Source organism: Athene noctua, chromosome Z (assembly GCF_965140245.1).
Source record: "Athene noctua chromosome Z, bAthNoc1.hap1.1, whole genome shotgun sequence".
NCBI classification, from domain to species: Eukaryota; Metazoa; Chordata; class Aves; order Strigiformes; family Strigidae; genus Athene; species Athene noctua.
In genome coordinates, this window is record NC_134077.1 from 53,074,367 (window position 1) to 53,083,106 (window position 8,740).

At 47.5% G+C, this 8,740-nt stretch overlaps 1 protein-coding gene across 2 annotated transcripts in view; it reads left to right on the forward strand.

Annotated features, from left to right (window-relative positions):
- Positions 1-6,293, forward strand: part of HSD17B3 (hydroxysteroid 17-beta dehydrogenase 3) — a 33,570-nt gene extending 27,277 nt beyond the window's left edge. For both annotated transcript variants that reach the window (XM_074933232.1, XM_074933231.1), the window contains exons 9-11: positions 4,583-4,648; positions 4,956-5,105; positions 5,770-6,293. In XM_074933232.1, the coding sequence (XP_074789333.1) occupies positions 4,583-4,648; positions 4,956-5,105; positions 5,770-5,880 (327 nt within the window). In that variant the 3' untranslated portion in view covers positions 5,881-6,293. The remainder of the gene's footprint in view (positions 1-4,582; positions 4,649-4,955; positions 5,106-5,769) is intronic.
- The last annotated feature ends 2,447 nt before the right edge of the window (positions 6,294-8,740 follow it).

The following is an 8,740-nucleotide window of genomic DNA, read 5'->3' on the forward strand; positions in this document are numbered from 1 at the left end:
TCTTTGGCCAAGGAGGCTGGCACTGATAGGGCAAAAGGGAAACAGACTCAAACCCTCAGCCTTTGGAGGCGACTCCTGCTCAGTGTAAGGGAGAGGCACCCCTACAAGGATGATATATCCTATGTCAGCTAAGCCAATGGACCAGCATTGAGAAAGGCATCCAGAACCTCAGGGAACTGGCTGTGTTTGAGATGATCTATGGTGATCTGAATAATGAACAGTCACCCCTGGACCCAGATCAGGCCCCTTGCACACACCTGATGTGGCAAAAGTTCCTGAAGAGTGCACCAGAAGCACACTCGAAAGCATTGGCAATAGTGTCCTGGTGGACAGACACCCACACTCTGACAGTGGATGGAGTGGTTGGCAAGCTCCGGCAATAGGAGGGAAATCTCCCTTCATCCCGACATTCCTGGGTCTCAGCTGTGGAGGAACTGTCTCAGAAGGTCCAGAAAATGGAAGAGGACATGTCCTACATTCCACCTGCACGGGCTGATGTCTCAGCCATTAGAAGTAAACGTTTCCCCACCCAAGAGAAAGGCAGCAGAAGGCACACACCACGAGGCACCCTGTGGTTTTTCCTCCATGACCATGGAGAAAACATGAGGAGGTGGGATGGACAGCCCACTGCCGCCCTAGCTGCACGAGTAGAGCAGCTGAAAGGGAAGACCATCACGAAAGGGGAGTCCTCCAAGAAAAGCGCAGCTCCAGTGTCCAGTCAGAAATCCCCCAGACAGAATAGAATGGCCAACGTTATGTCTGACCCTCTTGAGGGGACCAGTGAATCACTCTTACAAGAAGTGAGTGATGGTGAGCAGGATTAGAGGGGCCCTGCCTCCAGCCAGGTGGAGGAAAGGGATAATCGGATTCACTGGACAGTGTGGATCCGATGGCCTGGCACGTCAGACCCACAAGAGTATAAGGCTTTGGTGGACACTGGTGCACAGTGCACCCTGATGCCATCGAGCTACAGTGGGGTTGAATCCATTTGCATCTCCGGAGTGACAGGGGGATCCCAACAGCTGACCCTACTGGAAGCTGAAGTGAGCCTGACTGGGAGGGACTGGCATAAGCACCCCATTGTGACTGGCCCAGATGCCCCGTGCATCCTGGGCACAGACTACCTCAGGAGAGGGTACTTCAGAGACCCAAAAGGGTACCGGTGGGCTTTTGGTGTGGCTGCCCTGGAGGAGGTTGAACACTTGTCCACCTTACCCGGCCTCTCAGAGGATCCCTCAGTGGTGGGGCGGCTTAAGGTTGAAGAGCAGCGAGTGCCGATTGCTACCGGGACGGTGCACCGGCGGCAGTACCGCACCAACCGAGATTCCCTGGTCCCCATCCATCAGCTGATCCGCCAACTAGAAAGCCAGACGGTGATCAGCAAAACTCACTCACCCTTCAACAGCCCTGTATGGCCAGTGAGAAAGCCTAATGGCGAATGGAGGCTAACTGTGGACTACCGTGGCCTGAATGAAGTTACGCCAGCAATGAGTGCTGCAGTGCCGGACATGCTCGAGCTCCAGTATGAACTGGAGTCGAAGGCAGCCAAGTGGTACGCCACAACTGACATTGCTAACGCGTTCTTCTCCATTCCGATAGCGCCAGAGTGCAGGCCACAGTTTGCGTTCACTTGGAGAGGCATCCAGTACACCTGGAATCGATTGCCCCAGGGGTGGAACCACAGCTCCACCATTTGCCATGGACTGGTCCATACTGCACTGGAGAAAGGTGGGGCTCCAGAACACCTGCAGTACATTGATGACATCATTGTATGGGGGGACACAGCCGAGGAAGTCTTTGAGAAAGGGAACAAGATAATTGAAATCCTCCTGAAGGCCGGCTTTGCCATTAAGCAAAAGAAAGTTAAGGGGCCTGCAAGGGAAATTCAATTCCTAGGAATAAAATGGCAAGATGGGCGTCGCCACATCCCAATGGAGGTGATAAACAATATAACAGCCATGGCCCCAACAACCTCTGAAAAGGAGACTCAGTCTTTCCTGGGCGCTGTGGGGTTCTGGAGGATGCACATCCCGAACTACAGCCTGATTGTGAGCCCTCTTTACCATGTAACCCGTAAGAAGAACGATTTTGAATGGGGCCCTGAGCAACAACAATCCTTTGAGCAAATTAAGTGGGATATTGCCCAAGCAGTAGCCCTCGGGCCAGTCCGGGAAGGGCAGGAGGTTAAGAACATGCTCTACACCGCAGCCGGGGAGAATGGCCCTACCTGGAGCCTCTGGCAGAGAGCACCTGGGGAAACCCGAGGCCGACCTCTGGACTTTTGGAGCCGGGGATACAAAGGCTCTGAAGCTAATTACACACCAACTGAGAAGGAGATACTGGCAGCGTACGAAGGAGTTCAGGCTGCCTCAGAAGTGGTCGGCACTGAAACACAGCTCCTCCTGGCACCCCGACTGCCGGTGCTGGGGTGGATGTTCAAAGGAAAGGCCTCCTCCACGCATCATGCAACCGATGCCACGTGGAGTAAATGGGTTGCGTTGATAACACAACGTGCTCGAATAGGGAACCCCAGCCACCCAGGATATTAGAGGTGATCACGAACTGGCCAGAGAGCAAAGATTCCGGGATGTCACCTGAACAGGAGGTGACACGTGCTAAGGAGGCCCCACCATATAACGAGCTGCCGGATGAGGAGAAGCGATATGCCCTGTTCACTGATGGGTCTTGTCGCATTATGGGAAAACATCGACGATGGAAGGCTGCTGTGTGGAGTCCCACACGATGGGTCACTGAAGCTGCTGAGGGACAGGGTGAATCGAGCCAGTTCGCAGAGGTGAAAGCCGTTCAGCTTGCTTTGGGTATTGCTGAGCAGGAAAAGTGGCCGAGGCTCTACCTCTACACCGACTCGTGGGCAGTGGCGAATACCCTGTGGAAATGGCTGCAGCAATGGAAGCAGAACAACTGGCAACGTAAGGGTAAAACCGTCTGGGCTGCTGAAGTATGGCAGGACATTGCAGCCCGTGTGGAAAACCTCATTGTGAAGGTGTGCCATGTGGATGCCCATGTACCCAAGAGTCGGGCCACTGATGAACATCGACACAACCAGCAGGCAGACCAAGCTGCTAAGATCAGAGTGGCTCAGGAGGACTTGGACTGGCAGCGCAAAGGTGAACTGTTCATAGCCCGGTGGGCCCATGAGACCTCGGGCCACCAAGGTAGAGATGCAACATACAGGTGGGCTCGAGATCGAGGGGTGGACCTCACTATTGACACCATTGCAGAGATCACCCACGGATGTGAGACGTGTGCTGCAATCAAACATGCCAAGCGGGTGAAGCCCCAGCGAAATGGAGAGCGATGGCTGAAATACAGATATGGAGAGGCCTGGCAGATCGACTACATCACACTGCCACAGACCCGCCACAGGAAGCGCCACGTGCTCACGATGGTGGAAGTAACCACTGGATGGCTGGAAACTTACCCAGCGCCCCACACCACCACCCGGAACACCATCCTGGGCCTTGAAACCCAAGTCCTGTGGCGACACGGCACGCCAGAGAGAATTGAGTCAGACAACGGGACCCACTTCCGAAACAACCTCATAAATGCCTGGGCAGAAGAACACGGCATCGAGTGGGTCTACCGTATCCCCTACCACGCACCAGCCTCTGGGAAGATCGAGCGCTCCAATGGACTGTTAAAAACCACATTGAAAGCACTGGGAGGTGGGACCTTCAAAGACTGGGACATGCATCTAGCAAAGGCCACCTGGCTAGTCAACACAAGAGGGTCTGCCAGTCGAGCTGGCCCGGCTCAGTCAAAACCTCCACGTGCTGTAGATGGGGATAAAGTCCCTGTGGTGCACATGAGGAATATATTGGGAAAAATGGTCTGGTTTAGTCCTGCACCAGGCAGAGGTAAAGGCAAACCCATCCACGGGATTGCTTTTGCCCAAGGACCTGGGTGCACCTGGTGGGTGATGCAGGACAATGGAGAGGTCGATGCGTACCACAGGGGGACTTGATTCTGGGTGAGAACATGCCGTGAATTATGCTGTGCCTTTGTTATTTGTTATTTTGTTATTGCTAACTGCTAAATGGCAGCTGGACATGATGCAGATGGTATAGAATAAAGGGATGGATTATGTCCTGGTTCAGCTAGGATAAGGTTAAGTTTCCCCAGCAGAGAGGGGGAAGGGATCTCCAGCCGGGTTATTCATACCATGCTGACGTCAGGTCCGGGCGCAGCGGCACAGGAAGCTTTTTCCTTTGTGGCTTTGGTTGTGGGGAGCACAGGGCTGTCTGTATCCATTGCGGTATTTCTCTGTATATCTTTTGTCTTGTTAACTGTTATTACTGTTTATTGTTGTTATTATTGCTATTGTTATTGTTCAGATTGTTTATTACACTGTGGTATTAAATTTCTCCTTATTTTTACCCGGGGTTTGTGCCCTACTTGTGTCCGAGGGTGGGAGTGGGACAACGGCAATGTGGTCTCCGGTCCCGGCAGGGCTTAAAACCATCACAGCCATCCTTGTTAAGAAGCTGTTTGAACATATTTGTGAGCATATGTGAAAGTTCTTAGTTTCCTCTGCAAATGTTATTTTGTTTTATTATTCTAGGCTTTTATAAGCACTTTCTCCAAAGCACTACAAGCAGAATATAAAGCAAAGGGAATTATCATACAGGTAATGCTATATCTCACCACATTTGCCTTCATTTTAACAAATTCTTCAAAAATATCTGAGATGCCAAAATCTGTATAGTATAACTGTCCTTGGTGAAATGCTGGGTGGCCCTGTCAAAGCTCTCTCTCCTCCCAGTATGCATCTTTTTTCCTTATTCCACCATAGTACCATTACCTACTCCACATAGTGCCTTAATCCATTGCAAGTATCTGTTATAATTTGTCAGGTGCTGTGGGATTCTGCAGAGTGAATGGTCTTATGTAAATGTTAGATGACATTACACTGTTAGTATGATTTCTTATTTTAGGTAGTGGCTCCTTATGGTGTTTCTACTCCAATGACAATGTACCAAAAACCCGGTCTTATTACAAAGACGGCAGAAGCGTTTGTTAGTGAATCACTGGATTATGTCACCTTTGGAGATGAGATTTTTGGATGTTTAGCCCATGAAATGCTGGTAATTGAATGTGTTGGTGTGTAAATAGGTCCCAAAGGCTGAACAAGGCTGCCGGGACTCAGCAGGTTCTTTTGACTGTTTTCAGAGACCTTAAGTATGGATATGAAAAGAGAAACAGTGAATAGGTTGTTCAGGCTGATACGGCACCAGTAAACTATGAAGGGAGGAATATACAAGTAAAGCATAATGTTATCAGCACAGTTTGGCTTTCTGCACTTTTGTGTCTTGAGCTGAGCTCATTTTGATATCTGATTAGTCTTTATCCTTTCTCTAGCTGCCTGTTTTTATGACCAGATTAGGACCCCTACTCCTTTACAGACATTGGTCAGCAGATTCAAAAGTTATTAGTGGGGAAGGGGAATGACATAAAAACAGACTGTGCTATCACATAAACATAATTTCCTTAGGATACCAAGCTAACACAATAGAATAAATATTTATACAAGGCAGCTGTTAATGATGAGCATTAAATGAAAGTATATGGAAGGGAACAGATTTGCTGAAAACTGAGAGGAATTAACATCTTAAGAGAAACACACATACTGAAAGTGTAAGATTTTGCATTTACTGTTTTCTATGTCCTTTCTAAACACTCAGTTAATTTATTTCAAGAGGTTTCTATAACCCTTTGCCTTTGTATTGTTTTTGCTTGATTATTCTGAAGGCATGTGTCCTGCAGTTCGTCCCTTTATGGGTGTTCCACAGCAACAGACTTCAAGAAGCAGTCCTGCATGCATTTACCAATTATCTGAAGAAGAGGCGGAGAAACCCCTAACAGAGTAATTTTTGCGGAAGATGTGCAATGGGAAACACCAGCAGGATGCATTTTACTGTGTCTCTGTGTTTGTGAATGAAGAAAGAATCAAATTAGTTTCAGCTATAGCTCCATCCAAATCACCTATCAAGTAATAAGTGATTTCATCTAATGAATCTATTAAGTAAATTAATTCCTATCCCTTTCCAGAGATGTCAAAATTTGCTAGAGCTGCTCCAGTGATTTCTGTTGGTGTTAGATAGGTTCTAAGAAATTTATGTTACTAACATAAGCTTGTAGGCCACAAATGTTTAAACTTGTTTGATGTCCTTGAATAAAATAATGATTTGCTTTATTTCCAAACTTGTTCATTGTGTATTTTGATGCTTTTGGTGAGTGTTTTGTGTCTTTGGTTTCTTCTGAAAATTCAAGGAAATTTGCAAGAAGAAAAAAAGAATGCTCTCGGGGTGTAAAGTACACACTGGACCTTTGGAAGTCTGCAACAATAAAAAAAGTATTTCTGTCCAGAGCCTGTGAATGACTTCATCCTTTGCAATATCTGATATGGGCTGGAGGAGGTAGGACCATAGGCAAAAGATAAGTTCCTGGATGAATTCAGAAGGCAAACCTTTTGATTGTAGATACTTACAAAGATCATACTGAGTGCTATTAAAAAGCGTGTCAGGGACAATGCAATCATCAGGCACAGTCAACATGGGTTCACAAAGGGAAGGTCCTGCCTTTAACATCCTTCTATGATAAGGTCACTGACTGGGTGGATGAAGGGAAGGCAGTGGATGCAGTTTTTCTTGGGTTTAGTAAGGCTTTTGGTTCTGTCCCTCACAGCATCTTTCTGGACAAGTTGTCCAGCTGTGGGATGAGTGGGTTCATAGTGTGCTGGGTGAAGAACTGGCTGAACAGCAGGGCTCCAGGGGGTGTAGTGAATGGGGCTACATCTGGCTGTGACTGGTCACCAGTGTTGTTCCTTGGGGCTCAGTTCTCGGGCCAGTTCCGTTCAACATGTTTATCAACAGTCTGGATGCAGGATGAATGCACCATTAGCAAGCTTGCTGATGGTACCTGACTGGGAGGTGCTGTCGACTCTCTTGAGGGACAAGAAGCCTTGCAGCGGGATGTAGATAGATTGGAGCACTGGGCAATCATCAGCTGGATGAAATTTAACAAGAACAAATGCCAGATCCTGCACCTGCGATGGAGTAATGCTGAACCTAAGTACAATTGGGAGAGGAGTGGCTGGAGAGCCGGCCTGCAGAAAGGGATCTGGGGGTGCTGGTTGACAGCAGGCTCAGTGTGAGCCAGCAGTGTGCCCTGGCAGCCAGGAGGGCAAACCGCATCCTGGGGTGCCTCAGACACAGCATAACCAGCCGGGCAAAAGAGGCGACTATCCCGCTGTACTCAGCGTTGGTGCAGCCTCACCTTGAGTGCTGTGTGCCGTTCTGGGGCCTACAGGTTGAGAAGGTCCTTGAATGCGTCCAGAGGGCAACAAAGCTGGTGGAAGGGCTGGAAGGCATGTCCTGTGAGGAGCCGCTGAGGGTTTGTCTAGGTTGGAGAGAAGGAGGCTGAGGGGTGACCTCATTGCTCTCTTCAGCTTCCAGAGGAGGGGAAGTGGAGAGGGAGGTGCTGATCTCTTCTCCCTGGGATCTGGTGATAGGATGCGTGGTTCAAAGATGCACCAGGGGAGGTTTAGACTGGACATTAGGAAGCATTTTTTTACTGAGAGGTGGTCAAACACTGGAACAGGCTTCCTAGACATGGTTGATGTCCCACAAAAACAGGCATTTGGACAATGCCCTAATAACATGCTTTAAATTTTGGTCAGCCCTGATGTGGCCAGGCAGTTGGACTAGATCATTGTTGTAGGTCCCTTCCAACTGAATATTCCATTCCATTCCATTCCATTCCATTCCATTCCATTCCATTCATCTAGTCTAGACTAGTCTAGTCTAGTCTAGTCTAGTCCTGTTTGTTAAAATCAGGGATTTTAGTGCAGGTTTATTTTACTTCTGTATTTCAAAAGGTGCATGGAGAGAGCAAAAACCTCATTAATAAAAGTAAATACATGTCTGTGTTTTTTGGCCAAATGTGAGGAACAGTCTCTGTAATCTTTGCCACATATGATGGAGAGGAATCACAGAATGTATCCTACTGTGTCCAGAAATCCCTGTCTGCTGCATTCAAGCTAATGACATATATAGGCAACACCACATAGACTTATAGAGCAGAACGATAGGGTCCCAAATTTCTGCATGTGCCTTCTATATTTGTTGCGGTAATTCCCAAAAAGAATGTCTCGGGATTATGCTGAGATCTCTGAACTGAAATAACAAAAACTGTAATACATAAAATGATATGTCTTTTTGCAGTAAAATCAGATTTGATCCAGGTCTGCAAACAGTCATTAAAAAAATCACCTTATTCACATGGGTTCCCAGGTCCTGCCACTGAATTCAATTAAGCTGCTGATACACTTACATTCTTTCATGTCAGAATTGGAAATGGAGAACTAGTTCACTTAGAGATCAGTATTGCCTAACCCCAGCATTTAAAAGGCTTGGCTCACACCTAAAATGGTGAAATTTTAATATACTGTAAGTATTCTATATTTCTGGTTTGGATTTGGTTTGAACCTTTGAAATTCACACATTCGATGTTTTTCCTGTGCCCCCATCCCAAAAAAAACCCCCAACAAACAAACCCACATTTATTTTATATATATTTAAGAGGATAAGCTCCAATTCATACATAATGGCATGATTCTAGAATTCGGTGCTTTAAGGAAAACGCAAGCAAGCGTGGATCTTGATAGAATTATGTCAGTGTCAACATCGTAATTTCTCTCTTGAGATGGGATTTTAAATGA